This window comes from Aureobasidium pullulans (assembly GCF_000721785.1).
Source record: "Aureobasidium pullulans EXF-150 unplaced genomic scaffold scaffold_41, whole genome shotgun sequence".
Classification (NCBI taxonomy): Eukaryota; Fungi; Ascomycota; class Dothideomycetes; order Dothideales; family Saccotheciaceae; genus Aureobasidium; species Aureobasidium pullulans.
The window spans coordinates 1-27279 of NW_021941061.1; the positions used below are offsets into that span (position 1 = coordinate 1).

At 49.5% G+C, this 27279-nt stretch overlaps 15 protein-coding genes across 15 annotated transcripts; 8 read left to right on the forward strand and 7 right to left on the reverse strand.

Annotated features, from left to right (window-relative positions):
• Positions 1 to 1439: 1439 nt before the first annotated feature.
• Positions 1440 to 2248, forward strand: M438DRAFT_329268 (uncharacterized protein). The gene is made up of 3 exons (XM_029903243.1): positions 1440 to 1468; positions 1591 to 1874; positions 1926 to 2248. The coding sequence occupies exons 1-3, from the start codon at positions 1445 to 1447 to the stop codon at positions 2104 to 2106; spliced, it is 489 nt and encodes a 162-aa protein (XP_029754945.1). The 5' UTR covers positions 1440 to 1444; the 3' UTR covers positions 2107 to 2248.
• A 214-nt stretch (positions 2249 to 2462) lies between these two features.
• On the forward strand, positions 2463 to 3200 carry M438DRAFT_340325 (uncharacterized protein; the record flags this gene model as incomplete). The annotated part of the gene is made up of 1 exon (XM_029904307.1): positions 2463 to 3200. The coding sequence occupies one exon, from the start codon at positions 2463 to 2465 to the stop codon at positions 3198 to 3200; it is 738 nt and encodes a 245-aa protein (XP_029754946.1).
• A 686-nt stretch (positions 3201 to 3886) lies between these two features.
• Positions 3887 to 4787, reverse strand: M438DRAFT_168059 (uncharacterized protein). Its single transcript, XM_029899100.1, has one exon. It carries the CDS (start codon positions 4669 to 4671, stop codon positions 3964 to 3966), a length of 708 nt encoding a protein of 235 aa, XP_029754947.1. The 5' UTR covers positions 4672 to 4787; the 3' UTR covers positions 3887 to 3963.
• Positions 4788 to 4903: 116 nt separating this feature from the next.
• M438DRAFT_340326 (putative histidine kinase HHK15p) lies at positions 4904 to 7944 on the reverse strand (the record flags this gene model as incomplete). The annotated part of the gene is made up of 3 exons (XM_029904308.1): positions 4904 to 5290; positions 5340 to 7686; positions 7739 to 7944. 3 exons carry the CDS (start codon positions 7942 to 7944, stop codon positions 4904 to 4906), a joined length of 2940 nt encoding a protein of 979 aa, XP_029754948.1.
• A 328-nt stretch (positions 7945 to 8272) lies between these two features.
• On the forward strand, positions 8273 to 9693 carry M438DRAFT_350161 (uncharacterized protein). The gene has a single exon (XM_029906561.1). It carries the CDS (start codon positions 8586 to 8588, stop codon positions 9519 to 9521), a length of 936 nt encoding a protein of 311 aa, XP_029754949.1. The 5' UTR covers positions 8273 to 8585; the 3' UTR covers positions 9522 to 9693.
• Positions 9574 to 10733, reverse strand: M438DRAFT_350162 (uncharacterized protein). Its single transcript, XM_029906562.1, has one exon. The coding sequence runs from the start codon at positions 10334 to 10336 to the stop codon at positions 9707 to 9709; it is 630 nt and encodes a 209-aa protein (XP_029754950.1). The 5' UTR covers positions 10337 to 10733; the 3' UTR covers positions 9574 to 9706.
• Positions 10734 to 11351: 618 nt separating this feature from the next.
• On the forward strand, positions 11352 to 12465 carry M438DRAFT_350163 (NAD(P)-binding protein). The gene is made up of 2 exons (XM_029906563.1): positions 11352 to 11929; positions 11984 to 12465. Exons 1-2 carry the CDS (start codon positions 11592 to 11594, stop codon positions 12381 to 12383), a joined length of 738 nt encoding a protein of 245 aa, XP_029754951.1. The 5' UTR covers positions 11352 to 11591; the 3' UTR covers positions 12384 to 12465.
• Positions 12466 to 12583: 118 nt separating this feature from the next.
• Positions 12584 to 13689, reverse strand: M438DRAFT_409969 (uncharacterized protein; the record flags this gene model as incomplete). Its single annotated transcript, XM_029910053.1, has 2 exons — positions 12584 to 12642; positions 12705 to 13689. 2 exons carry the CDS (start codon positions 13687 to 13689, stop codon positions 12584 to 12586), a joined length of 1044 nt encoding a protein of 347 aa, XP_029754952.1.
• A 1218-nt stretch (positions 13690 to 14907) lies between these two features.
• On the forward strand, positions 14908 to 15668 carry M438DRAFT_350165 (uncharacterized protein). The gene is made up of 2 exons (XM_029906564.1): positions 14908 to 15200; positions 15252 to 15668. Exons 1-2 carry the CDS (start codon positions 14920 to 14922, stop codon positions 15586 to 15588), a joined length of 618 nt encoding a protein of 205 aa, XP_029754953.1. The 5' UTR covers positions 14908 to 14919; the 3' UTR covers positions 15589 to 15668.
• A 1302-nt stretch (positions 15669 to 16970) lies between these two features.
• M438DRAFT_350167 (60S ribosomal protein L26) lies at positions 16971 to 18192 on the reverse strand. The gene is made up of 3 exons (XM_029906565.1): positions 18163 to 18192; positions 17987 to 18099; positions 16971 to 17647 (listed from the first exon to the last, which is right to left on the reverse strand). The coding sequence occupies exons 1-3, from the start codon at positions 18179 to 18181 to the stop codon at positions 17369 to 17371; spliced, it is 411 nt and encodes a 136-aa protein (XP_029754954.1). The 5' UTR covers positions 18182 to 18192; the 3' UTR covers positions 16971 to 17368.
• A 4023-nt stretch (positions 18193 to 22215) lies between these two features.
• M438DRAFT_350168 (uncharacterized protein) lies at positions 22216 to 23219 on the forward strand. The gene has a single exon (XM_029906566.1). It carries the CDS (start codon positions 22248 to 22250, stop codon positions 22833 to 22835), a length of 588 nt encoding a protein of 195 aa, XP_029754955.1. The 5' UTR covers positions 22216 to 22247; the 3' UTR covers positions 22836 to 23219.
• On the reverse strand, positions 22874 to 23987 carry M438DRAFT_168171 (uncharacterized protein). The gene has a single exon (XM_029899101.1). The coding sequence runs from the start codon at positions 23569 to 23571 to the stop codon at positions 22912 to 22914; it is 660 nt and encodes a 219-aa protein (XP_029754956.1). The 5' UTR covers positions 23572 to 23987; the 3' UTR covers positions 22874 to 22911.
• M438DRAFT_340333 (uncharacterized protein) lies at positions 23604 to 24187 on the reverse strand (the record flags this gene model as incomplete). The annotated part of the gene is made up of 2 exons (XM_029904309.1): positions 23604 to 23807; positions 24182 to 24187. 2 exons carry the CDS (start codon positions 24185 to 24187, stop codon positions 23604 to 23606), a joined length of 210 nt encoding a protein of 69 aa, XP_029754957.1.
• M438DRAFT_307360 (uncharacterized protein) lies at positions 24146 to 25854 on the forward strand. The gene is made up of 2 exons (XM_029902295.1): positions 24146 to 24865; positions 24927 to 25854. Exons 1-2 carry the CDS (start codon positions 24240 to 24242, stop codon positions 25390 to 25392), a joined length of 1092 nt encoding a protein of 363 aa, XP_029754958.1. The 5' UTR covers positions 24146 to 24239; the 3' UTR covers positions 25393 to 25854.
• Positions 25855 to 25948: 94 nt separating this feature from the next.
• M438DRAFT_350171 (uncharacterized protein) lies at positions 25949 to 26256 on the forward strand (the record flags this gene model as incomplete). The annotated part of the gene is made up of 1 exon (XM_029906567.1): positions 25949 to 26256. Exon 1 carries the CDS (start codon positions 26006 to 26008, stop codon positions 26252 to 26254), a length of 249 nt encoding a protein of 82 aa, XP_029754959.1. The 5' UTR covers positions 25949 to 26005.
• Between the last annotated feature and the right edge of the window lie 1023 nt (positions 26257 to 27279).

Genomic DNA, 27279 nt, shown 5'->3' on the forward strand with positions numbered 1-27279 from the left:
ACTAGCTAGTTCTAGAGGGAGGGCGACTAGAAGGGGAGGGGAGGGGGTAATATAAAGGGCGAGCCTTAGGATAGGACGCGGGCATACGCCCGTACGTTCTTAGCGTCCGTATATTCTTTATCGGATTCCGTACATTTATAGACTCCTTCCTACTTTTATCGAACCCATTAAATCTTAACCTACCCTAAACCTCTATATATACGTAGTTCACCCGTAACAATATCCTTCGAAAAGGCTAGGAAACTGCTAGGTTATTCCTATAGAATCCATATAAGAGCATTAACTTAAGCTAAGTCAAAAATCACCTAATACGCGTAACTACACTACTAAATTAACTTAAATTACTAGCCATTTATACGCTAGTAAGCCATTAAGCCTTATATAGGATTATGGCTCCAAAAATTAGAGATCTACCCTTATTAAGTGGCGATAAACGTATGATTTTCTAGGGCTTCTAAAAAGCTAGAAAAGCTATTAATAACGGTAACATTTAGAAGGCTTAATACACGGCCGCATAACGCTAATTTGAAGCTTAAATAGAGAACATATCTAGTTCTAAGAGGAAGAGGGTTAAGAAGAACCTAAATACGACATTTGCTAGTATAGAAGAGATTATAGCTACGTAAGAGGCTTAGGCCGAGGAGGAGCGTCTTAAGGCTATAAAACAGGCTTGTATTAACTATAAGAAGCTAGAAAACGCTGCTAAATTAGCTACGAGGGCCGTACGCGTAAAGGACTTTAAAAGCTATTAAAACAGCTAGCAGATAGATGATTATCTTCAATAATTGCTATATATAGTGTTTCGCAATCGTCGCATTAAGCTAGCTTAAAGCTAGGGGTAGCTTAGAGCCACCTACGCGAGCTTACATTACCTACTCTAGATTATGTCAAAGATTGTTCTAAACAAATTCCTAACGTGTTCTAAACGTGCTTCTAAACGCTGCTTCCTTAACAACGCCGGGCGCGTTCTCGATTTCTCTATGTACTACAATTTTTGAACTATCTATATTTATGTATTAGATATTTTTACTAGGTAGACAAGTACTTGAAAAATGAAGCTATCGACTCAGAAAATTAATATAGCGACTTGTAGAGTGTAAATAATTGTTTTACAGTTTTGACGTACGAAGCCGCCAATTTGCGCCCGGAGGACCTAGGATTTCAGATTCCAGGATTCGAGAATTTTGGGGAGTTCGCCGTTTTGTAGCTCTAGTCGACCTTCCAGAATCTCGCCGCCTTTAACGGCGCGTCAATTTCGCGAAACTGCACTCTTGCGTCTTGTCAATCAACACTCACTATCCTTCCATATTGCGACACGATCTCTGTGGAGCATATCTGCTTTCTGTTCCATGGGGAGTGCCGCAATTTGTCATCCATAGAAGATCCAAGATCGCTCCATCCGTCTTCGCGAACCTTACTAATATCATCTGCGGGGTTTACGGCAATGGCGGCGGGGTCTCGAAAAGCGGTATGTAATCATTGAAGTATCAACATGATATCCGAAGCACTCTCGCAGCTGCATATTTGTCTCCGGCCAGATTCCACACAGCTCCATACACCATCATGCCTGAGTTGACTGGCGACCCAAAGAGACATGATCTCTCCACCTTCAAGGACTCTTTGACCGGCAGTTGTCTCTGCGGCAGCATCACGGTCACAATCAACGACACCGAACTCTTCACGAAACCGCGCGGTCACCTCTGCCACTGCGCGAACTGTCGAAAAGTCTCTGGCTCTGTCGTCTCTGCAAATCTTATCATGGATGAAGAGAAAGTGGACATCAAGGACCGGGACGGAACTCTAAAATCCTACGAGGACAAAGCTACCAACAGCGGCAACCCCGTATATCGATACTTCTGCTCTGTAGATGGAAAGTGAGTTTTTGCAGGCTCATGAGAGCTGGCCACAGATTGCTGACTCTGCAGTCCGGTCATGTCAAAGGTCGACATGTTGCCAGGCAAGGCTATTATCAAGATGGGCATGATGCCAGTCATTCCGACACCTGAGATGGAAAGCTTTGCGGCGCATAAGCATTCTTGGTTCAACAAGCCAGACAATGTCTTGTCATACAAGATTCTTCGCACAGGAGAATTGATGGACGATTAGTGAGGATCCAGAAGCATAAACTACCAGCTATATCGACTATTTGGTGTATTCCTGATACAACGCACAAAACTTTTGGAAGTCAGACGCAATTCCAGCGAGAGTCCATGATGAAGTCGCTCTCGGCGAACGAATTTTCAACCTCATGAACTTACAGCTACGTATACTTCAGGCGTCGTTGAGTCACTAACAATAACCTCAATCACGCTCATGCCGCAGTTCCTGCATGAATACCATACCCAAACTCAAAAGCAGCACCTGCACGTTGTGACTAGTCATGTGAATGTCCATGTTGCTAATATCATGACATCTTTTGACACTTGTATTCTAGACTTACTATATTCCGCAACATTCAAAAAATGGACTTCAGAAACCAAACTTCGTCTCCAGCCTCGCGTGAGGATAGCTTCCACAGCAACCCCGATGCCCATCACAGCAAACCGATACGTCCACCGAGGTCAAACGCATCCAAGTCGCGACTCTGTGACGAAGAGAGCGACTCGTCGAGCACCTTTATCAGTGGAGCTTCGAATGCCATCGCATCGCAAGACAAAGCCACTGCTGCCACCACCCTCGATCGCATCTCCAAATACCTCCAACATCTACCTCACGCTCAGGATCCATCAGACCCTTGCCTAAGCAGAGACTTCGCCACCGAGAACAAGGAGAACGAGCCGCCACACTACTACACACCTCCACGCGATCCACGCGCCAGCAACACCTACCTCCGCTTCCAAGAGATGAAGCTAAGAGAGCCAGAAGCCAGATTCTCTACCCATCAAGCCTGGTTGACTTTGGACTTTTCGCAAGGCAATCCTGTGTTTATGGTCGGCGTCGACGACACTCAACACGCAGAGAGTATCCACAAACAGATCACATGGTTGAGAGATAAATGGATTGGCATCACCATACCCATCAGGTATCACATCATGGAGTATGATGATGAACCTATTGTGCCACCGCCAAGAACAGGAAGACAGGTCATGCGTGAGGAAGATCTGAGTTTGCCGGACGGCACTTTCTTGAACGATTTGGTTGAACGCTCCAATGCTGAACGTTCAAGCCTGATCAGGCCTTCAGGCTACTGCTACAGATAGCTGAGATGTAGCTACAATCAAATCACAGTGGAATCGCGATTCCTCTTCCTTACATACTTGCATCCTACAAACACAACACATACATGAGAGTCGTCCTTTTCCGATCGCTTCCTGATTCAAATATGCAAATGTCTATACTGCTTCATCGTCACAGCGGTAGCAGGCAATGCTCGGCATTATGATGAGCTGAAATGAAGGTTCTCGAGATTTAGATATACAGCATTCTGTTGCTTAGATGGAGTGAATATCGTCTCACCAGAGCATCTTCTTCCCTTTCGACATTTCGTCAACCCTTCACCTATGTTTCAAAGTTCAATCGAAGACAAAAACTCAGTATGTGCTGGCACGACGATTCTGCGCTCGTCAGATGCACAAAAGTGACAACACACCGTCATGCTTCCAGCGCAGGGGAAAACTCTTGACGTGTGAAGAGTGTGCCTTGCGAGGCTGTGATTGTGCTACAATCAAAGTCACGACCGAAGCTTCGAGTACAAACAGACTGTTTGAATGTCCGAACTGCGTAGCTGTGTGCAAAATCTCTCCTGTGGCTGCGACAAGACTCGAAATTGCTGACGATCTCAAAGGCAAGAGCGCAGCAAATGAGGACTGATCAGTTTAGTGGTCGGGGATCGACTGTACTTATTGAGATGATATGGCGCGGCGAAGTTCGGCTATAGTTTGATAGTGGTGGTTCCATGCTTTGGTGATGATAGGTCCAAGGTCGAGATGTTGGGTAGAAGGAAATGAATCCGCTAGCGGCCATTCATGAGCGTACACACAATTGACTTGAAACTTTTCCCACTGTGAGATTGAGTATATGACGTTCGTGACATGGAGTACCTCCAGCTTCTGCGTGTATCCGTCCCAGTCCGTAGTGGCGAGATCGGTCCAAAGGTAAAGCCGTGCTGTTTGCAAAGTCGATAGCTCTGATCGTCCAGTCATCGGCAAGTAGAAGGTTGCGTAACGCTATATCGAACCAGAGTACCCTCTTTTCGTGGCATGCCGCAACAAAATCAACAAGCTGCATTATCCAATGCAATCTTTGTTCCCATACTGGCGGATCGTTCACTCTCATGTAGTCTTCCAAACTTCCGTTTTGATAGTAGTCGAGCTCAATGCCGTTTGAAGAGACGCGCAAGCAGTTAGCAAGACCTTGCACGCCCTCGAGCCGTTGATATACGGCTTTTTCTGCTTCCAGGCTACCGATAAGCCATTCATTCTCCTTTTCCGGCTTCAACGACCCGTCGGAAAGAATCTCCGCGCGAAGCTTGGGTATCTTCATGACAGTTCTTGGTCCGGTACGAATGATGAAGCCGTCGATCCCTGATCCAATCATCGGAGAAGTGACAGGATTCCCATCAGCAAACAGCAGCCGGGAAAGGCGAGTTTGTGGCTCATCCATGTTATGTCGTACAAACAAGCTGAAAAGTTGGTATTGGGAGAGGGGGATGCGAGGCTGGGGCGGACACATGGATCGAATAAAAGCTGAGATTGCCAAGTCGGAAGTGTTGCATACGCTCCAATCGAAGCAGGAATGCAGCTAGGCTTGGCGCGCGCCTATTCATCTGCCTTCTCTGACCAATCGTAGGCAGTTTTCGGTATCAAGGGCGCAAGTTTTCGCCGTTGCAAGTCGAGTTCGTATGTAGACTGCGAGCGCGTGCCGACAACATTCAGTCGCCAAGTTCTGGCCTTGAGGCTTTCCTTCATCTTCCAAGACGAGACTTGATCATCTTGAGCAACTCTGGTACCACGAATGGTTTCGACATCACCTCGTCAATACCAGCATCCAATGCCCGGTCGACCTGAGCCTGTCGCACATTGGCAGTGATAGCAATAACCTCGATATGTCTTGTCAACTTGCCGGCTTTTTCCAGTGATCTGATTTCCCTGCAGGCTGAGAGGCCATCCATGATGGGCATCTCTACGTCCATCAATATGACATCGAGTTTGTGACCGGTGCCGTTTGTCTCTTCCCAGATGTCAGAGCGACGTAGGTTGTCTAGAGCTTCCAAGCCGTGATTGGCGACATAGACATTGCACTTGGCTTTGACGAGTTGTGCTCTCATGATGCGTTGGTTTATGATATTATCCTGTGACGATTAGATTAGTGAAGACAAAGCAAGATTTCCCAAAACTTACTTCTACCAGCAAAATGTGATACACCACATCTGACGGATCCAAGTACTGGGGGATCTTCGGACCTGACAAGATATTTGGTCTCTGCACCTTTTTGGGTTTTTCTGAGACAGTCGCATCCGGAGTCACGTTTTCTTGAGCTGCCTTCAATTGCCTAAACACGAACTCTTGCGTAGACTCTGAAGAGGGTGTAGGTGGGACTGGCACCCGACGACCTTTGACGAAGAAGGCAAAGGTACTTCCTTGCCCGGGTTTTGATATCACTCCCATCTTTCCGTTTTGTTTCTCAGTCAAAGTGTGGGAGATGAAGAGACCGAGGCCTGTACCACCATACTTGATTGACGTTTTCGGACTCGCTTGTTGGAACCGGCTGAACAAGCGGCTACGTTCTTCTTCTGTCATTCCAGGGCCGGTGTCCTTCACACAGAAAGTGAGATAGACTTGCTCCCCGTCACCCCACTCTTGACCGTTGGTGACATCTTCTTGCTCGTGTTTTGAGGAAGCCCAAGCGAACCCTTCTCCAAATGAATTGCTTGGCTCCTCTATAGAAGCGCCATAACACACAGTGACACAGCGGCGGCTCTCCTGTCGTGTGAATTTGATGGCGTTAGAGAGGAGGTTGATCAGAATTTGTGCGACTCGTAGTGGATCACAGAGTACCCATGAGAGCCCCAGTTTCGTAATTGACTCGTCTTCCTCGACTTTCAAGTCGATCTTCGCCTCAGATATGGTGGCATGAAGCATTTTAACAGCATTCTGAGCTAGATCAAGTGGTCTTGAAGGACTCGGCGATAGCGTCAAGAGCATGAAGTCCATCTTCGACAGGATCAGCACATCATCTACAATCTTTTTCTGGTGGTTGGCGCAGAAGATGATCGTCTTTGCTGCTTCGATGTTGTCCTGGATAATTTGTAGACATTCTTCTGGACTTGCATCTTCTTCCGTAATGTCTTCCAAGCACCCAGATATGCCATTGGCCAGCTGCAGCATCGCCGATAGCGGATTTCGTACTTCGTGTGAGATCGCATCTGTAAATTCGCTCTGTTGCCGTTTCGCTTCTTGTGCTTCGTAAGCTGCCCGAGCTTGCCATGCTTCGGCCCATTTGAGTCGGCTGACTTCTGTCATGCAAGCCACGACAGACTTGATTTCGCCATCCTCCACATATGGTATTGCTGAGAGGAGCACGGTTGCGTTGATGGGAGGGCCAGATGGCGGGGTCCATAATTTTTTCATACGAAACTCGGTGGTGTTCGTCGACGTACCTTTCACAACTGCTTCCCAGGCGGCCAAGATCTTCGGCTGGTCTTCTTCCAAGACATGACTCTTGAATGGTAGGCGTAGCGTTTGAAAGTCGGTCGTAGGTTCCTGGCCAATCAGACTGAAGTAGTGTTCGTTGGCCCAGATGACTTTGCCGTCTAAATTTAGATGCTCAAGTCCAACGTCCAGGTGATCGGCCATATACCTGATATGACGCTCACTAGCAGCTAATTGATTCTCCAAGCTATTCTGTCGCTTTCTCGATTCCTCCATGGAGACTAAGAATGCCATGGTTGAGGAAGTTTGCGTTGCAAGATCGCGCATAAATTGTTCATGGTCATCATCAATCGGTCGCCGCGGGTTTGCACCAACCATCAAATACCCGTATAGGCGACCAGCGTTCGATATCGGCACAGTGCAGATATGTTGTGAGGGCTCCTCAAAGCCTTGCCATTGAATATCGTCAAAGTCTGGTCCACGTGGGCATGTGACAGGGTCAATTGCGGCGTTCCTCAAGAGTGAATATGTCTCCTCCTCGCCGTCCAATGAGGCACGTTCTGCTCGAAGCTTGTGGCCTTCTGGTAAACCGATGCTTCCCATAAATTTCAATCGAGTGGCTGGCTTCGTTGAGAGTGACGTGTCTCCATCTGCCGACCACATGACAACGAACGGCATATCTGATGAGTTTGTCTGGAAGCAATTCATGAAGTGAGATCCCAAAGTATCAGAAGTACAACCATCTGGGAGGGCCGCAATGAGGTTAAGCATCTTCCGTCTGCGATCCGTGATCTTTTGTCTAGTGACTTCGGTCAACGAGTTGTAGAAGCCTTCGACCCGTCCATCATCGCCACGAAGCGGATTGAAGTTGCCTGTGAAAAAAGTCTCCTCCAGGAAGTTGTTTCTATTGACCATGAGAGGAATCTCCACAACGGGGACAGCCTTTTTAGTTTGTATCGCCATCTCAAAGACGGGCATTATGTCGTTGCAAATCTCTGGGTATACCTCTGCAAACGTGTGGCCCATCAGAAATGGGTGCGAACCCCCAGCAGGTTCAACGAAAGCCTCATTATAGATGGCGACTTTTTCCGGGCCCCTTTGAGGTTTGTTAGAGATACGGACGTCTTCAGTTGTTAAGATAAACGCACCAATAGATACATCCAGGGCGGTTATCCGCGAAGAGTTGATAAGTGTACAGGCGGAGTGTGGTGCTCCAAGACTCGAAAGGACCCAATTGCGAGTAATGAAACGGGGTTGACCTGAAAAAGCGGACGTGATCGCTGTCCGGTATGTCCTGGGTCCAGTCAACGCCGTCTGGAGACGCAGGACCGAGCGGGGCTTTATTCATATCCATATCATGCTTGTACAAAGGAGTGACTGAAAGCGCTTCTGTGCGCGAAGGGGCTTTCGCGACTTGCTGTTTTCTCCCCGTCGAGATCTTGTCCAACCTGCCGACGACCGCGAGGATCGGCGATTTGGCCAACGTCTAGATTTTGAGATCCACCCGCCAAGGAAGCTAACCATATGGGAACGGCGCGGACATCCGAATTTATGATCGGATTGTGCAATCACCATGCACGGAGCATGAGCGTGGAGTTGTCCTTGGCGCTTCGGAGCTCGATTCTCCCGAATGTGTCGTCGACTTTGTGACTCACCACACCCATCCTCCGAACAACCTATCATAACACTGCTTTGAGGAGGGCGCCATACGAACATGAGATGAATGTTCTTTGAGGCTTACAACACCCTCAAGCATTGGCCGAGGTTCCACTGATCTGCCTTGAGTATCCTGAGGCGTGAGTCAATGAGAATGCGCTCGACGTGCTATTGGCTGCAGCACTACCTGTTCAGAGGTGACCTATGGCAATATTTTTGGGCGTAACAGATCATGCAAATTGTATATAATGTGAACACTCTGCTTCGAAAGGTGAGTGCATTGAGTATCCAGCGCTCTTGGTTTTCTTCACTTTTCAATCTTCAACTCTCTTTTCAAAAATGGTTGCAACAAGCATGTCTGGATCTGTTGATGCCACCAGTCAGACTTCGTTCCATAACCCAGCATCTCAGCCTTCAGCTCAATCTTCAATCCAACCAACAATTAGTGACGAGCCGGATCACTCCAGCGATAGTGATGATGGCTCAAATTCTTCATCTGTTACAGACTTCGATACAACTCATTGTCTCTTCTGCAATAGCATGTCCGAGAGCATCGACACAAACCTCATTCACATGTCAAGATCGCATGGCATGACTATACCATCGCCACATCAATTGACTGTCGACCCAACGACTTTGCTCACATACCTCAACCTTGTGATTTCAGTCTATCACGAATGTCTTTCTTGCGGAACCCAGCGACGCAACACTCAAGCAATCCAACAACACATGCTTGGAAAGGGACATTGTGCATTCGACATCTCAGACGTGGAGTCCGAATATCGAGAATTTTGGGATTTCAGTGGGGAGCAGACGAAAGTAGAAGTGGATGGTGACAATATTCTTCTGCCGTCTGGGAGGACAGTACTGCATCGCTCGACTCGAACTACACAACGGCACCAGAGGCTGTCAACTTCAGACATGACTTCCCTCTCGCTGTCACAAGCCTCGCTATCCTCCACTCCGCTATCCGACGACCAACCCACCACTACCTCACCTGTGCCCACCCAAGCATCTCAAAAGCAAGCACTTACAAAACAAGACCTGCGCGCTTTAACCCTCAACAAACATCTCAGCACCCTCCGCACGAGCGATCGTCTTGCCCTGGCACATCTCCCTGCTTCCGAACAACGTGCCATCCTATCTTCCCAACACAAACAACTTCAAAAAGCAAGACGGCAGGAACGAGATATGCAAGCACGACTGCAACGGAAGAATAATCAAACAATGATGCAGCATTTCGTTTCTGATGTTCCGGGTCCAAAACTGGGTTGATAGTATGTTAAGAAGAGACGATAAAATAAAAGTCAATTCTTTATTTTTGTTTCTATTTGAGTGTAGAGTGTGTTGAAACTGTGCTACATATGTTTTCTCTGCATCGATTTTTTTTTGGAACTAGATAGGAACTACCGTCCCCCTATCCATGGTCAACCCAAATTCATAGCCGTGCTTGTCTCCTTCTAATTCCTGTCCTTCTTCTCCAAGTCGATCCACTTGAATTGTTTTAGCAAATCGTTCGTTCTCCTGCAATCGTCGTCCAGGTCCTCTGGTCTTGGTGTGTCATCGTTCCACTCGGACTGCTTCAACGAATCCTCATCGTTCCACTTGAACTGTTTCAAAAAATCGTTCGTTCTCATGCAATCGTCATCCAGGTCCTCTGGTCTTGGTGCGTAACCCTCATCAACATCTGAATCCCCAGCCTTGGAAGCTGAAGAAGTCTCAGTCGCGAAAGTAGTCGGAGTGGGTGCAGCGATAGTGAGGTCGTTGATACCCTGCTCATTATGCCTCAAACCTCTAGCCAAAGGATAAGTATCGCAATGTCCACTGTAACAGGCTCCTTTGGTCTTGTAGCATGTGTACTCTTGGCAGAAACGTTCGGTCCTGGCGCCTTTCTTGCACTCGTCGAGGATCTCGTCACATTCGTGGGCGGATTTACCGGGTTTATCGTTGTCGTCGGTTTGTTTCGAGTGTGCAGAGCGAAGGATAGAAGATGGTGAGGCAGTGCTGATAGCAGATGTTGGTGATGGTATAGCGATAGCGAGGGTACTGATCGCGAAGGCCAGAAAGGCAGTGATAAGAGAGGGTTTCATGATGGAGGATGTGTAGATGAATCTCGCTTGATTCTGGTAATCCTTGTGAAGAAGAGTATGAAAGAAGGCAGGAGGAAGCAGAAAGCAGGCTCTCTTATATGATTGACAGTCATCAGTCGATATTCTGCTGGTGACGTTTTCTGCAGTGATTCACTCAAATGACCTCTTACTGACTACTGCTAATTTTGCAGTTTGGGTTTCTGCCTCATTCCTAACGCAATTGAGGTCTTCGACAAGGAAAGGTCCGGCAGGTGATTGGTTTGTATATTGGTAGGCGCGAGAATCTGAGGCAGTTAGAGAATGGAGACCGTGCAGACGATCGAGGTTTGGAGTTAGATGCAGTTCGTGGCACGGCATGAGTTGGAAAATTTCTACGATCGAATGCCTTCGAGAAAAAAAATTCCGATCACACAGCAAGATGTTGCCGTCCATTAGGACCGAAAGATGTTAGTTTTAAAATCTTGCATTGAGCACAAAAACATGATCACGCCAGGGGTCGAACCTGGAATCTCTTGATTCGTAGTCAAGCGCCTTGCCATTGGGCCACGCAACCTATTGATGGAGATTGAGCCAACAATAGGCACTATGTTTTCACGACCACGACATGTTTCCGTTGTAATGAGTCGTGGCATACCGTCACTGCCAGGCGTCTTGTGTTTGGTGAACGACTGTTGGTGGAGTGAATGTGGTTGTCGAGATTGTAGAGGTTGATATCGAGATCACTGTCAAGCCGAATCACAGGTCCGTTCAGAGACTCTCTGTCCGGTGGAAGAAGGTGCGCAAGAATGCATCGTGGCTTCTGTTATTGTGGTTGTGCTGGCATGACGCGGTGATGGGATAGTCGAGTTGATGTTCAGATAATCTTGGATGAAAATCGCTGATAGTGGCCTGGAGAGCGTCAATAGCTGCTGTGTCAGTTCCTCATATTGTGTATCTTCTCTGTGAAATACATCATGAGTTGTTGCAGCAGTGGAGAGATGGAGAGAGTCACACAAGTGAGGGGTGAGGGGAGACAACTTCGGCGTTTACGAACCCGCAACTCCCAATCCCCGGTGCTGACCCCTCTTGATCACGTCACTGAATACACCTCCAGAGCTTGACAATTGCTTTCAAATCAACCTTGATGTTGAGTCAACAGCGGAACATATATCACTGACCTTCAATCATCCATCTTTCTAGCTCTTGACGCCCGTCTTCTTGATCCCTTCGTCATCAAGCACTCTTCCGCTCAACCTTCCATACGAACCACACAACAATGTCACCAGCCTTCGCAATAATAGCAGGCGTAGGCCCTGGTACTGGTGCCTCGGTGGCTCGTAGGTTCGCCCTCTCGTATCCAGTTGCTCTACTCGCTCGCAACCCAGACAACTACACCTCCCTCGTGGACGAGATCAATAAATCCGGTGGAAAGGCGATCGGCATTTCGACCGATGTCTCAGACGCTGGTTCGGTGAAGAAAGCGGTAGAGGAAGCGAAAGAAAAGTTTGGAGATAAATGTGCGGCTGCGGTGTTCAATGCCAGTGGCCCATTCTTCAGAAAGAGTGTGCTCGAGTTGACCGAGCGAGAGTTCGTGGGCAGTTATGAGGTTTCTTGGTGAGAGCGTTCTTCGATGTTATGATGCGATCGTTAGTGCTAACAGTTGAGTAGCAAGGGAGCTTTCCTCTTCTCCCAACAAACACTACCTCTCCTTCTCGCGCATAGCAAAGACTCCTCCGCAAAGCACCCTGGAACTCTGATCTTCACGGGCGCCACGGCAAGTGTCAAATCAAATGCCTTGATGTCTTCCTTCTCAACCGGCAAATACGCCATGAGAGCGCTGTCACAATCCATCGCAAGAGAATTTGCACCTCAAGGAGTCCATGTTGCACACGCCATCATTGACGGTGTGATTGATATTCCCAGAACGAAGGAATGGCTGAAGGACATGCCTCCAGAGGCCAAGATCGAGGCTGATGCTATTGCCGAGGCATATTGGAATCTGCACACCCAGAGCAAGAGGGCATTTACGAATGAGATTGACATCAGACCAATGTTGGAGAAGTGGTAAACATGCTTGAGTATGATTAAATCTATCCATTCGCCTTTTGCTGTTCTCCCAGGGGTATCATTTGTGAATGTCAGAAAAATCAAAACGCCGTGTCCAAGAATTTTGCTTGATGTGAAAGAGAGAATTAGAAGAGGAAAGTAGGAAGTTCGTCCACATCGTATGCCTGGCTCTCGGTCTTTATTTTTCTCTCCTCTTCTTTCTCACGTTTGAGACGTGCCTCTCTGCGTCGTGCCAGAGCGGTTGAACCTGTCTGGCTGGGCTGTGGGATTGAAGGAAAGCCAAAGTCTGGCTCCAGCTTGATTGCTGGTGGTGATGGCTCACGCTTCGTACGCTTAGGAGCAGGACGAGAGATTTCGCGATCGATGCTGGCACACTTTGTCCGTGATCTGCCAGAGGACAGGTCCGATGAGCGAGTCGTAGAAGACGAGGGACGGTGCAAGGACTTTTTGGCTGCACTGGGGGTTGCGAATGGTTTGAATATATCGGTCTTTGGGCAGGAAGGAGTAGGCGACGAAGGTCGCGATTGTCGTGGTGGACGAGACAGAGATCTAGGCAGAGCAGGAGCATCGAGGTCGTCGTCAGTCGAGTCTTGATCGGCCTCCATCTTGATTTCCTTCTTTATGTCTGGAGTCTTCTCTCGAGTGATGGGTCTTCCTCTCAGGTCAAGCGGTCTTGCTGGATTGAAGCCTGCAGCAGCTCTTGTACTGCTTCGACCCACAGCAGCTTTGGGTTGTAGTGTGTCTCTTTTTCTGAGACTCATCATGAGGCTTGCAATTTGCGTACCGGCCCAAGGGTCGTCTTCTTCTTCCTCGGAAAGCTCACCCTTCAAGGCAGCCTTGACACCTGCTCTGTGCAACTCTCCTTGCTTCTTCCTCTGTCCGTCTTTGCTCAATTGGCCAACGACGGGTCTGGCGATTGCGTCTGCTCCACCTAAAGCCGCTTCTCTCTTTCTCGCCATTGTCTTCTGCCGCCGGTATTCCGCATGCGCAAGATGTGCAGTGAAGAGTTGAGCCGTGGACATGAACTCATCCGTGACCATCCTCCAGGCGTCGTCATTATCCCATCCCGGTCGCATGAACTCCTGCTTAGGGGGCGCGGGCGGCGGGGAGGTCGAAGGCGAACGCGGGACTTGTGCATTGGTCTCGTGGTTGGCGACTGTCTTCGGCGTGCGTATGAACTCGTCAAGCACATCGGGTGGTGAGGACGGCGGTGAGGGCTCAACCTTTCGTCGCTTTACCGTCGCGGCGGCTTTTGGTTTGCGATCGGCTGGAGCTGGATTTGCAAGCCATGGTAACGTGCGTGGCATTTCTGGTATACACTCGGAAAGTGGGAAGACGCGTTGAGTGGAGTCTTGTTTCGCGCGTGAAGAGGGGTGCGGATGACATGGGCCAAGTGAAAGGGTTGGTCGTTTCTTGCGATTCTTCCAACACTCTTTTCTCTACCATCGCATTCTATCTGAACGTTCCTTCTTAGCAGACAGAGACATTACTACCAATTGCCAGACATGTGTCTGAGCTGTTGTAGCAATCATGAAGAGGCGCCATTTCCCGTGTGATTCGCCTGTCGACAAAGAACTTGCGTCGCCTCAGTACTCGCAACGTAGGGAATAAAGACGTCTTGTTTCATGACATGTGGAACTACGAAGGACAGATCTAGTAGCTCTGCCTACTCCCTTCACTTTTCATATTATTCTTTTCTTTATCTTCTAACATACCATCAATAGTGGCCGTCTCAGGCGCACTTGCTTCCCGATGAACTTGAATTATATCACCTTAGTGCTCGCCAAATCTTCAAGTAGGTGGCAGAGACGCCCACATGGCTGCCAAGTACCTCGTCTCTTGAATGCTTCCACTAAACGTCTATTTCTACCATTCTTCCTCTTCCACTCACAGCGCGATATCTGGTTCTGGCAGGTACTACTACTCTGTGTTGATGCACTCTCCATGGACGTGCTCACTCTGCCAAGCTTGGATGATGCGAAGCATGTGGAAGTTGTCAGAGTAAACAACCACTTTCACGCAAGTAGGGAAAGTGCTGCCAGAGAAGGGGGCTAAGCAGCACTTTCTGAAAGAGCCACCAGCTCTCTCGAGTTGCCAACTTACCTCTCACTTATCCTCTTCCATCCCTCCAACATCAACAAACATCAAACATCAACCCATTTCAGTTGAATACACTTTACAAAGCATTGCACACTTCCCTCGTCACTGCCTGCATCATCATCATGTACACCATGCTCGCCCTCACATACATCTTTGGCCTCCTCATCGCCATCGCCCATGCTCAGTCCCATGTCCACTATGACAATGTCACACTTCCCAAACTCATCCACAGCAACCGCTCGATTGGTGATCACACGGCTGCGATCTTCAGAATCAACCCCAACACTACGAAAGTTTCCCTTGTCTGCAACGGTGTGCTGCTCGACCGTCGCACCGTCCTCACTCTCGGCCGTTGCATTGATCCCGCCAAAGTGGACAGCCTTCTCGTCGCCATGAGCTCCGATGTGGGACCCACTCTCTGGGCCTCTGTCGAAGTCATGGAGCATCACCCCAAATTCGACAAGAACGCAACTTATGTCGATGACCTTCATGACAACAACGATGATGATGAGAACGACCATGACAACGACCATGACAACGACCATGACAACGACCATGACAACGACCATGACAACGACCATGACAACGATGATGATGACAACGACGATGATGATGACGACGTCGGCTTGTCCCAGTGGAACTTTGCTATGTTGAAGCTGAATGAAACTCTTAAAGCTCTCGGCCATATGCGTCATGCTACTCCCTCCTCTGGGCAACGGTAGGTTCCATCTGCCATATCATCGTCATACACAAGCTAACAATCCTACAGTGTCCACATCGGTGCCTGGTATAGCGACAATTACACGTACGAGTTTGAAGAATACTCACACCTGGCACTTTCGCAAGCCCGTTGTCAGCAAGAGACGCTTTCGTGCCACGATGTTGCCGGACAACACATCTGCATTCAGCTCGACCGCATCGAGTCCGACAGTGACACTGGAGACAACCTCGATGATTTTTTTGGCGGTCCTGCGTTTGATGATGATGGAAGACTCGTGGGCTTGTATGCTTCTGAGGGGGATGAGTCTTGTGAAACCAAGAGTGATGTCCAGGTCATGGCCAATGTGACGAATGTCATCGACTGGATCGCAGATAGACACTATTGAAGAGCTTCACAGGCGGAATAGGGGCAAAGGGGTCGCCGGTCATCAACACCTAGAATTGGCTTACTCTACTTGACTATACATTACTTCTGATACTTCGTCCTTTTCGACTCTCACTGGACTTTTTGAAGCTGTGAAAAACATTGCGCATTTTTACAAGGGGTTTGGCAGCGTGTACTGGAGTTTAAAAGCGAAAGGGGCTTCCTCCTTTCCGACTCTCACTGGACCTAGTCGTGCTTTGAAAATCATTGTGCATTTTTACCGGGGTTTTGTAGTGCGCACTGAGGCTGGAGATGCGAACAGAGAGGCTTATTGATAATACGTCCATTTTCTTTTTCGATCTGTCATATTCTAACGTATACCAACTGCACGATAAGCGAAATGCATGGCATTTCGTTATTCGACTTTTTTGTTGACCTTTGCATTTGGTGCAGTTAGTGCAATAACAAGATCAATCTTTCGAACGAGCGAGGTGACCCTGTCACTAAATTGTTGCCTCGAATTTATCCACGCAATCGAGTTGCAGCATTGTATAATACTTTTACTTTGTGTTCCTTTCGCTCTAAGATATTACTGGTATAGTTATAAGGGTCTAATGGGTTTGCACAGGGGAATGTGGTTACTTGGTGTAAGTCTGTCAATTTGATGGTGGAATTCTGCTGAGTGCACCGTGACAACACAACAAATTTGAGCCAACACATTCTTGTTTCAGTAAGACAAGAAGTTGAATCTAAGAGGTGTGGAAGTGAAAGAGGTATTATGGTACATGATCCAGGAAGATTATGGTTCACAGATCGTCAGGAGAATGAGGGGGCCGGTTTCAGGAGTGAAGTACTGTATATTGGTACATCTCTTGGATCACCTCACGATGATTGAAGTCCTTTGTGCAGTCATGCAGTGGCTTGTAGGGTTTGAGACGTGTGCATGAGATAGACTGATTATAGGAAGGAAGAGGATGAGAGGCTCGGTTGATTGATGAGCACGTGGGGGAAAGGCAGATACGGAGTATAGGTTCAAGGTCTCGAAGAGATGCATTCGGCACATAGACAACCAAACATCACAGCATCACAACAAAGCACTTCAAGCCACCAACACAAAACCATTCAAAGCAAAAAGTGATATTCCACTGCCTACAAGACATCTATACCGCCGTATAATCGCCAATACAGCGAACAAGCAGACATCGTTAGACAATCAGAAAGGTTTTTGAATGACTTTACATTGTATCTCACCATCAAACCGGTTACTCTACTGAATTTTCAAGAGCAGACGGTCTGCAGGCGAGAGAGATTTTCAGTCCCGAGCGTTTGTTCTTCGCTAGTTGTTTAGCTCGTACAAGTCATGGTGATTTTTTGAACTTGTGAGTTGATAATACTAGCGGTTGTTGGTAAAGGAAAGAGAAGAACGGATATAAATGAGAGGAGAGGAGAGAGGGAGAAAAGATGGTCAGTCACTGGTGAGATTCGAAAAGAGAAGACTTCTCATATCTCGTTTTGCGGTCGGACAATGGACATGTCAATTTTGAATGTTTTGAATTCATTGCCGACATTTGTGTTGATCGAACCTCCTCATAAACCATTTGATTTGATGAATCCCCATTTGCCAATGAGGAAAGTGAAAACCCCGGAACGCGCTAGAAGAAAAAAGGGAGGAGGAATGAAGCAGGATTTGGTTCGGTCGTTCTCTGCGATGTAAAGCCAGAGAGGGAGAGAAAAGGTTTGGAGAGACAGCAAAGCTTTTGAGGTTTCATACGACAAGATGGGGTATCAAACTCTTATCACATTTAAGCCTTCTGGGTCTTCTCCTTGTTGAGCTCACGGCCCTTGGCGATGCGGGCAAGGATCTCCTCACGGTCCTTGTCGAGCTTGAGGGAGGTGATGACGACCTTGGAAGGGGCGATGCCGAGGGGAACGGACTGGCCGTTGGACTTCTCACGGGCGACGCGGTCGACGTGGATGACCCACTTGAGACGGTAGACAGATGTAACCTTGCCCTCGCGGCCCTTGTTGGAGCCACGGACAATGGTGACCTCATCGTCCTTGCGGATGGGGATCGAGCGGACCTGTTTGACACTTGATTAGCATCATACAAAGACAGCCGATCGACGAGCATTGTTTTGGTTGTGGGGGGGTTATGGGGCAGTAAAGGTTTTTGAGAGAAACAGCGGCATCAGACTTGTCGACGGGGATGATTGTGGGTGGTGGATGTGTTCGCCGAGGCGTGCGCGAGGTATCGATGAAGACCGGCGTCTGGTGTAGAGGGTGGTGTTCGAATGCGATAGGTTCTGCGCGCGTGGGTTCGGTGGATGCAAAAGTCTTGGTCGTGCCGTGTTTCTCTCAATGCCTCCGTCTCTTTCTATGTGGATATGCGTCGTCGTCGGTGGCAGGCGGTGTGCTCATACGTTGTACTTCTCACGGAGCTCCTTGGAGAGAGGGGCGCTCATGATAGTGCGGCGGACGCTGGAAGGGGCAGAGAAGTGCGCCTTGCGCGACTTTCTTCTGGAAGAAGACAGAGCTGCGCGGGAGAGGGTCAGTTGGGCGGTCCATGACGTTCAGTCGGCGAAGGCTTTGCGCATACAGGTGTTGATCTTGGTCATCTTGTCGGTGGTTGGGCGTGTCTGTCGGAATCGAAGTCGCTGGTCGTCACAAAGAGTCGAGAAACTTCACACTCTCCTGCAAATTCTCGTGTGTGAGTGCGGCAGATTCTCGGGAAGATGCGACAGCTTTTAGCGTGGTCTTGGCTGAGGTCGGTCGCTCTTGCCCGTTCGTGACGGCGGCTTCTCTCCCCGGGCCCGTGCACGGACTCTTCAGGTTCGCGTTGCTCTTGCTCTTGCTTGATGCATGTATAGTTGAAGGCGAACAGCAGCACGCGACGAGGAAGTGCTTGTGTCGCAATTGTCTGTCTGGTCCATGTCAATACTATGAACTGGATATATATCACCCCGGTCGAGTGAAAACAACAAGACTAGGCTTCACCCATAATCCCACGGCGCGTCATTTCATCTCCGCTGGTCGCGTCCTGGATATCTCGACTGAGCTGCTACGCTCGAACTTCTGTCGCATAACCATTCTTCGTTTCGCAAGACCATGGCCCCATACAACAGCCACTACGGCAATCACTACGATCCAGTGGGCAGCCAGCACAACCAGCAGCATCACCAGAGTTATTATACTGGCTCGTCGCAACAACCCGCGTCACAGCAGCGCTCGACTACTCAAACACCACAACCACAATCTTCTGCTCCGCCCGGCTACCAGCCGTCGTACACATCTGGTTATACAAATCAGCAGTCATACTACAACAACTATCAATCAACAGACAGTCGTGCTGCTGAAACTTTGAGCCATCTGAGTGCCCAGGAACATCCCACCACATCGTCAACTCGCCCGACTAGTACCGCATATGATACGAACACCCGTGCCGAATCTTCATGGAATACTTCAGATCGTCCTTCAACTCACCAACGCGACACTTCAACCTCCTGGCACAACGCTGACCGCCGTGCAGCCAACCCTTCACCGCTCTACCAGCAGGAACACCGACCGGCTAGCACTGCTTCTAACTACAGTCCCGCGCAATCATACACTCAGCCGGCGAGCAATACTGGAACATATTCATACTCCTCATACTCGCAATCAGAGCAGCCGAGAGCTCAGACAAGCACAACCAACCAGTCAACTTCATACGACTACTCGGCTTCAAACTTTCGCGCGTCAAGTCCCTATCTGGCCCGTCAGCAACAACAGCAACCAACTGCTCCTCGGTCCAGCATCTCCTCCGTTGCCTCGACTGCGCCTCGTGATCACCACTTGACATCAACTGCATCACACCCGGTTGCTAACGTCAGCCAACCTCGTGCACCTAGCGTCACTCCAAGCTCAATCCAACAGCGTGCGAGCTCTTCATACGCCCGACAGTCCCATCCACCCGATCAAGGTTACGGCTCTGGACCTACTACTGTGGATCCTACCCAAGTCTATGATCCTTGGCCGGAGCAGCAACGCAAACTCGCAGAAGCAAGAAGAAAGGCTGAAGCAGAAGAGAAGCGAAGAGCAGAGGAAGAGGCAAGGATCAAGGCTGAAGAAGAGGCAAAACGCAAGGCCGAAGAGGAAGTGAAACGGAAAGCAGAGGAAGAAGCCAGGAAGAAGGCAGAAGAAGAAGCTCGTCAAAAGGCAGAAGAAGAGGCCAAACGTAAGGCGGAAGAGGAGGAAAAGCGCAAGGTCGAGGAAGAAGCAAGACGCAAAGTCGAAGAAGAGCGAAAGGCTGAAGAGAAGCGCAAAGAGGACGCAAAGAGAGCAGAAAGCTTGCGCCTTGCCAGAGAAATCGCCAACCAGGAAGAGGCCAAGCGAAGACAATACCAACAGCTTCAGAACATGCAGGGCCAACAGCCTCAAAAACAGGTCAGGCCTGCTGTAACAACAGTCCAGGACACGCGACGCATGATGGCCGCTGCCATGGCTGGTATACCACCATCGACTGTAGGCGAAGAAGGTGGCAACCTGGAAAGCGAGATGGCTGCTATCTTTAGAAGGATGCGCGATTTGAACCAGGCTGACCCTCAGATGTTTGCGCGCATGTGGGAGACGGAAAGACAAGCCCACCTCACAAAGGCTCAAGGCACCACTCAATCTCCTGCTCCTGCTGCTGCACCTGTACCTGTAGCCGCACCTGCAAGACCTTCCCAAGGACCAGCCCGTCCTGTGTTTACGCCAGCATCTGCTCAAACACTCCAGGCACCGCAAGCGTCAATGGTATCTGCTCCACCCACACAGCCTCATGTACCTGCTCCTCATCCAGCTACTGCGGGACCTAGCAGTCATGCCCCTTCGATTGCTCGAAAGCAGACAGCACCACCTAGCGTTCCGCCTGCAGGAGGAGGCGGCCCAAATGCGATTTGGCCTCCCGGCAAGAAAGCGACTCTGGCCGAGACAGCTACAAAGTGGCTGAATGCTAGGAAGGAGAATCTCAACAAGCTGGTTTCTGTCGAAGCTATTCATGCGTTATTGGCACCTAACCCTTCGTACATGACACTTTGCGAGAGCCTCGAACGTATGGGGCTGTATGTCGATCGTGCTCAGTTCGCCCGAGCTTTGTTGTCTGTTGTTCCTGATGCTGCTAAAGCAAACAACCAAAACAAACCAACGTCTCCAGCTCTTCCTTCCGTCCAAGCTCCACCAGCAGTCATTGCTTCGTCCTCAAACAATGCCTCTCACCCCGGGTCTGCAGCGAAGAAACAGTGGCCCAATATTGGAAAGTTCCCTGGCCAACGAGGCCGACCTAGTCGAGCCGCCGTGGCTGCTCTTCAGGATAGAGGTAATGTTGTGGATCTTACTGGTCGCGACTCAGTCCCTCCTACCAACTCCGGTCCACCTGTCTCGCAGCCGTATCATTCAGGACATCATCCTAACGATGCACCCACTGTAAACTATCAGTCAGATTTCCACTGGGCTCCACCAGTAGATGATGCGCCTGACTACAACTCCGCTTACACTCCTCCTCAACCACCTCAACCATCTCAAGCGGCAGCGATCCAGAACCTTCAAGCCCAACACCGAAAGTACTCTAGTCCATACTTCCAGCCTCAAGCGCAAGCATCGAATGTCGCAAGATCAACGCCCCCTCCTGCAGTACCAAGACCGCCACGAGCCAACAAAGGAGAAGCAGCTCGCAAACGTAACTTTGCTGAGCTTGTTGACATGTCCGCTATGAACTCTGATTCTGACGAAGACATGCCTCCGGCAAAGCAGGCCAACACTGGACAGTACGATATGGGCTTGACTATGGATCAAGTCAACAATGTCCACAGCAATGGCCACTTCAACCCAACAGCCCCAGCAGCCCCGGTCAACCTTCAGCAGTACTACTTCAACGGTCATATGTATCCTACATATGTCCCCACTGGAGCCCCTCAACCGTCAGCTGCTGCAGCTGCACGTCCAATGATCATCAGCAAACACGTCGAACTCAAGCATCATACTTTAGTAGAGCCAGTCAGACGTGCTAAGGTCGCGCGCAAGTCCAGATATGATCCGCGAACAATCTGCAGAGACGTGCTCCTGGCTACTGGGCGTCACCCAGACATGCGGCCTTTGAACCAGCATCTTAACGTGATGCACAACTTTCTCAAGAACCACTCAGAAGGTGTAGAGTTGGATAAGTTTGATCTCGAAACTATTCGCTGGGACTTGATTGATCCAGGAGAGCCGATAATTGAGCCTCTTGAGCCCGCAGAGGCAGACAGAGAGTCGACCACCTCGGAAGAAAGGAACATCGCAACCGACGCCGATGACGAAGGTGGAAGTGAAGACGAAGGGGGAGCGCCCCTCACTTCCGATGTTCCACCCGCTGTCACTATCACCGACAGAGCTTCTACGACTGAAAATACACCAGCACCCTCAGCTTCTATTCGACGCGCATCAACCAACCAAGTTGTAGCAGTCGAGATCAACACAAACAAGGGCAACGCCGGTCGTACAAGGAAACCTTTCCCTAAGGCCAAGGGTAGACAACCTCGCAAGAGTTTACCGGTCACTGCGAGCGCGACTTTCACCAACGGAAGATCTCCGGCTAAACCCTCGACCCGCCGACATACCGACCTGCATCACCGCGCGACATCCTCCATCGTGCCCGACACACCTCGCAACAAGCAAAACTCAACAAACATGTCGTCAACACCAGTTTCAACCCAACCCATCGGCTATTCGGCGTTCCGCTCACAAGTCACCGAGTTTGATGAGAACGGTAACCCGATCAAGAAGAAAGGTCGCCCTGTCGGCTGGCGCAAGAGCATCCATAGTAAGGCGGCACTTGCAGCTGCAACAGGTCAAAGCGGTGACGGTGTAACTCCATCGGCATCAAAGTCATCGGCTGCTCAGCGCATGTCACGCGGTCAGGCAGCACCAAGCTATGCACCACCCAAACAGCGTCGCGCCAGACAGCCAAAGCCAGCCGTCGCCGTCGAGTCCAAGGAGCCTGAAGTCGAGTTTAACGTGTTCAAATGCGAGTGGGAAGATTGCGGCTCTGAGTTGCACAACATCGATACACTTCGCAAGCACGTCATCAAGATTCATGGCAAGAAGACATCCGAGGACGACTACGAATGCGCATGGTCTGCCTGCTTCAAAGAAGATGAAATTACTGCATTCGACGACATGGGCTCCTGGATGGCACACATGGAGAACGAGCACATCAAGCCGATCACGCACAAGCTGGGTGATGGACCTCGCGCAGGACTCTCAGGTGGCTGTTGAATCCCTTTCACAGAAACATCAGAATTTCACCCTTTCTTGCTAACCAATGGCTTATTCAGACCATAATTCAGAAATATCAGATGCTTATCTTTCCGACTCTCGGGGAAGACTGGTGACACCCATCATTTCGATGGTGCCACCTAAGAAGGACACCAAGGAATGGAGGCACCAGCAAGCAAGAGAAGCGGACGCAATAAGACTTAGCAATCTTACAGGAACGAAGCTGAACGACGAGAAGTTGTTGCAGCAAATGGAGGAGAAGTACAGGATCGTTGGGCCGGCTATGATGAGAGCTGGAAGCACGTTGATGACTGCAGAGCGCAGGCGCAACTTTCTTCACGACGAAGACTTTTACGAGGTCGTGGACCCGAACGAAGGACCAGGTTATCCACCTGATTCTCCGACTTTCGGATGGGCTCCTGGCGTGTAGACAGATGAGCACAGATGGATAGCTCATCAATAGGCGACGAACGACATTTGAACAACAGTCGCTCCTTCTTCTTGTGCATATAACGATACCCAATAAAGCATACATGGCATTTTTGACAAACATTTTGGTATCCCCTGTTCCCTGTGCAATGAAAACAGCCGATCGCATACAAAGTGCTGATAACAGCGACCGACTCTTGTAACTCCTCAGAACTCCAAGCCATGTCAAATCAACGACTGGATCCTCTGTATCCTTTGTCTCTCCTCTCTCTATCTCTCTTCGCATGCCCTGCAACTCCAGCCCCATGCGACACACACAGGTATAACGGACAGACAGCTCTATGATCTCACAGGCTTAGCACCAGGCACGGTATCAGCCTTGCGCTCTGCAGACAGGGGAGTGGCCTTGTCGTCATTCTCGGCATTGACTTCGAGGAAATGGTAGAGGACGATGAGGAGCATGCTGACGCTGCCGAGAAAGATGGCGAGTTGGTAGAGTTGGTCGTCTGAGATCATGATTGCGGGTGTCAAGAGTGTGTGTGTCTGGGGTTGCGTGTCAGCTGGCTGTCGGCGACTCGGTGGAAAACCGAGAAGACGCACGAGTTTGTAGTTGTTTGGGAAGTTTGAGAGTGAGATGAGGGCGAGGTTGTGTTTGTACAGAAGATTGGTACAGCTTGTGAGGGCGGTGATATGGTAGAGCAGCTCGCGGGTATAGTCGTCGATCAAGGTGTACGTGTACAGTGGTGACGCTGCAAGGGGAAGGTCTGCCGAGGAGGAAGGTACGAGATCTTGGCATTTTCAAAACTCGACGGTGACGTTCTTCGCAAGTGGGGAGCAGACAAGTTTGAATATTCGAGAGTTTCTTCGTACATATTCACGCACACGACTTCCCAACCACGGGCCTTGACTCTACACACCCTCATTAGGCGCATTGCCACACAATCTATCTAACCACACCCTACGAATACCGCCATCATGCCGCCCAAGAAGCAGGACAAAAATGCCAACGCGCCCAAGAAGGTCGCCGTCGACAAGACCTTCGGTATGAAGAACAAGAAGGGTGGTGCCGCCCAACGTCAAATCAAGCAGATCAACGCCACTTCTTCACTCAACCCGGACGAAAAGAGAAAGGAAGCCGAGAAGATTGCCCGCGAAAAGGAAAAGCTCGCCGCCGAAGCCGCAAAGAGAGAGGCCGCCGAACTCTTCAAGCCCGTTCAGATCCAAAAGGTTCCCTTCGGTGTCGACCCCAAGACGGTGCTCTGTCAATTCTTCAAAAAGGGTGCTTGTGACAAGGGCAGAAAGTGCAAGTTCAGTCACGACCTGTCTCAAGGCATCAAGGGAGAGAAGAAGAGTCTGTACACCGACACGAGAGAGTTGGAGAAGGAGCAGCAAGATGAGGAGAGAAAGAAGGACGACATGGCAGACTGGGACGAGGAGAAGCTGCGCGATGTCGTCAAGTCCAAGCACGGAAACCCAAAGACGACGACCGACAAGGTGTGCAAGTTCTTCATCGAGGCTGTCGAGAACGGCAAGTACGGTTGGTTCTGGACCTGTCCCAACGGCGGCGACAAGTGCATGTACAAACACAGTTTACCACCAGGGTATGTTTTGCGATCATCATTCCTACCTCTGTTTCCACATGCTAATTTCCACCCCCTCCAGCTTCGTCCTCAAGACAAAAGAACAGCGCGCTGCCGAGAAGGCTCTCATGGACAAATCTCCTCTCAACACTCTTACCCTCGAAGACTTCCTCGATTCCGAACGTCACAAGCTTACCGGTACTCTCACACCTGTCAACGAGGAGACTTTCCAGAAATGGAAGAAGGAACGTATGGACAAGAAGGCCGCCGAACAAGAAGCCCAAAAGATGAAGGAAGCCACCGGTCGTGCCCTGTTCGAAAAGGGCGACTGGAACGACGGCGACGACAGCGATGCCGACGACGACGATGGCTGGAACTTGGAGACCATGAGAAAGGAGACCGAAGCCGCCAGACAACGCAAGGAAGAAATCAGATTGGGAATCAACCTCGACGAAGCACAAGCAATCACCACCGATGCCTCCGAAGGTGTTGGCGAAATGGTCGAAATCGCAGTCGAGCCCAACGGCAATGTCAAGGATGATGAGTAGAAAGAAACTTAAAAGGTGTTATAGTCTTGGGCATTATATTTTTTTTTGGCGGGCGCTGCATTTGTTTCTAGGTAAACCGTACCTCTTCTTTTTCTGCGAAAAGGAAAGGGGAGCGGCTGGATCATTGCGGGCTTGGGAAGGGAGTTGGATATTCTCTCGTGTGTTGTTTTTCTATCATCTTTTTTTTTTACACCCCCCACCTTCGGGTATTGCTGTTTTAGAGCGGTCCCGATATGACATTTATGCTTCGATTTCTCAAATCTTCGGTTTGTGCTTTCTTTCAATCTTCTCTGCTACCCCTTTGAGATCTATCTAGAAAGAGTCAAAAGAGCTGCCACAACCGCGCGACTGACTTGACACCATCGATCATCTCACATTTACCGAATATGCTCTATACCACAGAAACACGAGCTGGTATGTCTACCGCTCCAGGATGAAGGAACAAGGCACACAGAACAACACTTACACAATACTACTGTCCACGATTTTCACTCCTAGTCAGACACTGGTATCTCAGATATTACTCCGGCATGGACGTTCTGCATGCAGCACTTCACGTGTTACCCAAGGATGTCCAAACCTTTGTCCAGAAATGGGGTCAATACCGAACAGCATGCACGCCAAGACTGGATATATTGCACATGCAGGACAACACCCCGTCTCGAAACAAGACCTGGACATCCCGATCTTTTCACCTCATCACCCACGACTTTATTCGAGCAGCTATCTGAAGGATCCAGTAAAATGTTGCATGGATGCCATTTCTGAGCCGCTTTTTCCCATGTCCATAATATGGGTAGTGCTGTTTCGCACAGCAGCACTAATGATTATTGCGCCTTGTGCCTGGAATCCTTCGGAATGACCTCCACCAATCACGTACGAATACAATGCACATCACACCGCGAGGCTCAAGCGCTTGTTCCTGCAGTCCATCTCTTTCCTTCGCTTCGACTTTACTCTTGCTCTCCTACACTTTATGGGGTTACAAGTCACACTGCAGATTTTTATAGGTGCCTAGAAATATTCCGATGATCTTCGCAGGGTGGGAGGGATAGTGTCTTGTTCACATGCTACAGGCACGGCCCGTGTGTGCATGTTTTGTATGCTGCTTGGGTCGGCAGTGTGCATAGAGTCTAGTTGGATCCTTCGGGCTATCAGATATATGAGTGGTAGGTTAAGCGCTGGGGAGGTTTTGTAAGCACTTTCTCTTTTTGTCTTTACTTCTCTGCCTTTTGTCTTTCGTTCGAAGGTGAGAAGTGTTTGTCGTTCGTTTCAGCAAAGCTTGGTCTGCTTTCATCGAGTTGTGCATCGTATTGAATTCGACAAGGATCTCTGAGGAGAAAGTGATCAGCAAACATGAAGCTAGCTGTGGGTGAGGCTTCACGCCTGGCAGTGGTGGGGTTGACCTTTGCTATACCGGCCGTTGTTGCAATGCCTCAGCGTAAGTTCTCAGGCGCTGTTACGATTCTAAGTTCTGATCAAATGCTACAGGCACAGTATATGTAAACTCGACATCTTTCGTCGCTACTCAGACTGTTACTTCGTCTACCGCTAGCACCACACCTGGCCCCAGTCTCTCGAGAAAATGCGGCTTCTGGTTACCGAACGAAATCTTCCTAAACTCATGGTGGACCGAACATGCCACATTCACCGTTCGTCACCTTCCATAAATCACCACACCGCTCCTTCTAACACTTTTATCCCAGGTCGCCACAGAAATAGACTACTACATCCAATACAACAACACCCTCGTCCCCGCCAACTCATCCACCCGCTACGATGGCTTTACAGCCTCCTACACCGTCACCACAGGCGACTACTCAGGAGACGTGCTCACAACCGTCTTCACAGATTTCGCGACACTCGCCCCCACGGGCCTTTTGGCAA